This window comes from Protomyctophum bolini (genome assembly GCF_963924005.1).
Source record: "Protomyctophum bolini genome assembly, chromosome: 13".
NCBI classification, from domain to species: Eukaryota; Metazoa; Chordata; class Actinopteri; order Myctophiformes; family Myctophidae; genus Protomyctophum; species Protomyctophum bolini.
The window spans coordinates 42,995,439-42,997,938 of NC_137874.1; the positions used below are offsets into that span (position 1 = coordinate 42,995,439).

Sequence of the window (2,500 nt, forward strand, 5' to 3'; positions counted from 1 at the left end):
CAACCTTGAGTATCTGGACGTACGGCGTGCCGTCGTCCCCGTAGCGACTGCCGTTCCTCTGGATGTGTTTGAGCCACTGGATGTGAGGCTGAGCGTCGCTGTAGACCTTACAGAACAGCTGGACGTCACTGCCCAGAACTACCGTGGTGTTGGCCGGGAGGCCCGCCTGGAGGATGGGTCTGTGAGGAGAGCGCTCTGTGGAGAGAGAGGAGAGAGGAGAGGGTTAGGGACCGGCCTGGAGGATGGGTCTGTGAGGGGAGCGCTCTGTGGAGAGAGGAGAGAGGAGAGGGTTAGGGTTAGGGACCGGCCTGGAGGATGGGTCTGTGAGGAGAGAGGAGAGGGTTAGGGACCGGCCTGGAGGATGGGTCTGTGAGGAGAGAGGAGATGGTTAGGGACCGGCCTGGAGGATGGGTCTGTGAGGAGAGAGGAGAGGGTTAGGGACCGGCCTGGAGGATGGGTCTGTGAGGAGAGAGGAGAGGGTTAGGGACCGGCCTGGAGGATGGGTCTGTGAGGAGAGAGGAGAGGGTTAGGGACCGGCCTGGAGGATGGGTCTGTGAGGAGAGAGGAGAGGGTTAGGGACCGGCCTGGAGGATGGGTCTGTGAGGAGAGAGGAGAGGGTTAGGGACCGGCCTGGAGGATGGGTCTGTGAGGAGAGAGGAGAGGGTTAGGGACCGGCCTGGAGGATGGGTCTGTGAGGAGAGAGGAGAGGGTTAGGGACCGGCCTGGAGGATGGGTCTGTACGTCCAGCAGGTGGCTGTGAGTTAAATAGAGGTGTAATTACCCAGTACGTCCAGCAGGTAGCTGTGAGTTAAATAGAGGTGTAATTACCCAGTACGTCCAGCAGGTAGCTGTGAGTTAAATAGAGGTGTAATTACCCAGTACGTCCAGCAGGTAGCTGTGAGCGATGGCACCGTGACGGTTCTCCACAACACAGCTGTAGTTCCCTTTGTCTGACGGAACCACCGACTCCATCACCAGAGACCAGTGTTGCTGTCGCAGCTGTAACACACACACACACACACACACACACACACACACACACACACACACACACACAGACAAAACATTGTTATGGACACAACTAAAACACACCCACACAGACAATTAACCCATTCTGACCTGAGATCAGATTCTAAAAAAAACGTCTTCTATACATCCTGACAGTTTTCTGAAAAAGCCTATGTTTCTATGTCAGTCGTTCTTCGGTTTTTCAAAAAACAGCAGACCTACAAGCTCGTAGCGCGCCACTCGGTGGCGCGCTATAGGCTTGTAGATCTGCTGTTTTTTCAATCGCTAAAGCATAACACATAGTGCTAACACCAAAATGGATTAAGCACTATAGCCTATCACACGAGAGGCTGTTCTTTATTGGTCATTAACGGAACGCCTGCAGTGCCGCGGGAAGTTATATCGCAGAAGTGCATTAATGACCATATAGAGAACACCCTCGAGAGTGTAATACTGCAATGATACCACAGTTACACTTAAAACTGAAGTAATCGCCGAAAAAATCATATGCGTGTGCGTGTGCGTGTGTGCGTGCGTGTGTACCTTTATTCCTCCAATCCGGTGCTCTCCTGTGAAGTCCCTCCCATTCTTCCTCCACACGATGCTGGGAGCCGGGCTCCCATTGGCCGGGCAGCGGAACTTCACCGTGTTGCCGGCCGGGACGGCGTAAAGACGCTTCTCCATTCGCTGAGGGTGAGTCCAGTGAGGAGCTGTGCATGAGACACGCACGCACACACACACACACACACACAAACACACAGACACGCACGCATACAAACACACGCACACAGACAGAGTGTATGTTAGACAGACATACAGCTGGAGAGTCAAGTCAGGGGGAGGGTGAGACAGACAGACAGGCAGGCAGACAGACAGACAGACAGACAGACAGACAGACAGACAGACAGACAGACAGACAGACAGACAGACAGGCAGGCAGGCAGACAGGCAGGCAGGCAGGCAGACAGACAGACAGACAGACAGACAGACAGACAGACAGACAGACAGACAGACAGACAGACAGACAGACAGTACCTCTAGAGACGTGCTCCTGCTCAGCTGACATGTCGTCCAAACCGTCTTCATCCTCTTCGTCGTCACTGTCATCACCTTCATCATCATCACCTGATCCTAATGAGTCTACACAGAAAATAAATAAACATTAATTGGACATAAATCCATCAGTACTAGAGGGGCAAACCTTTGAATATATATTATTTCAGAGCGAAGGTTTTTAACTCAAATCTTTGAATATATATTATTTCAGCGCGAAGGTTTTTAGCTCAAATCTTTATATTATTTCAGAGCCAAGGTTTTTAACTCAAATCTTTATATTATTTCAGAGCCAAGGTTTTTAACTGAAATCTTTATATTATTTCAGAGCGAAGGTTTTTAACTCAAATCTTTGAATATATATTATTTCAGAGCGAAGGTTTTTAACTCAAATCTTTGAATATATATTATTTCAGAGCGAAAGTTTTTAACTGAAATC

At 50.2% G+C, this 2,500-nt stretch overlaps 1 protein-coding gene across 1 annotated transcript in view; it reads right to left on the reverse strand.

The window, feature by feature from the left end:
• The window catches only part of fgfr4 (fibroblast growth factor receptor 4), an 18,557-nt gene that overhangs the window by 10,114 nt on the left and 5,943 nt on the right, over positions 1-2,500 (reverse strand). The window contains exons 4-7 of the mRNA XM_080779376.1: positions 2,044-2,148; positions 1,552-1,718; positions 876-999; positions 5-195 (exon numbers count right to left, since the gene is read on the reverse strand). Of these exons, the coding sequence (XP_080635502.1) occupies positions 5-195; positions 876-999; positions 1,552-1,718; positions 2,044-2,148 (587 nt within the window). The remainder of the gene's footprint in view (positions 1-4; positions 196-875; positions 1,000-1,551; positions 1,719-2,043; positions 2,149-2,500) is intronic.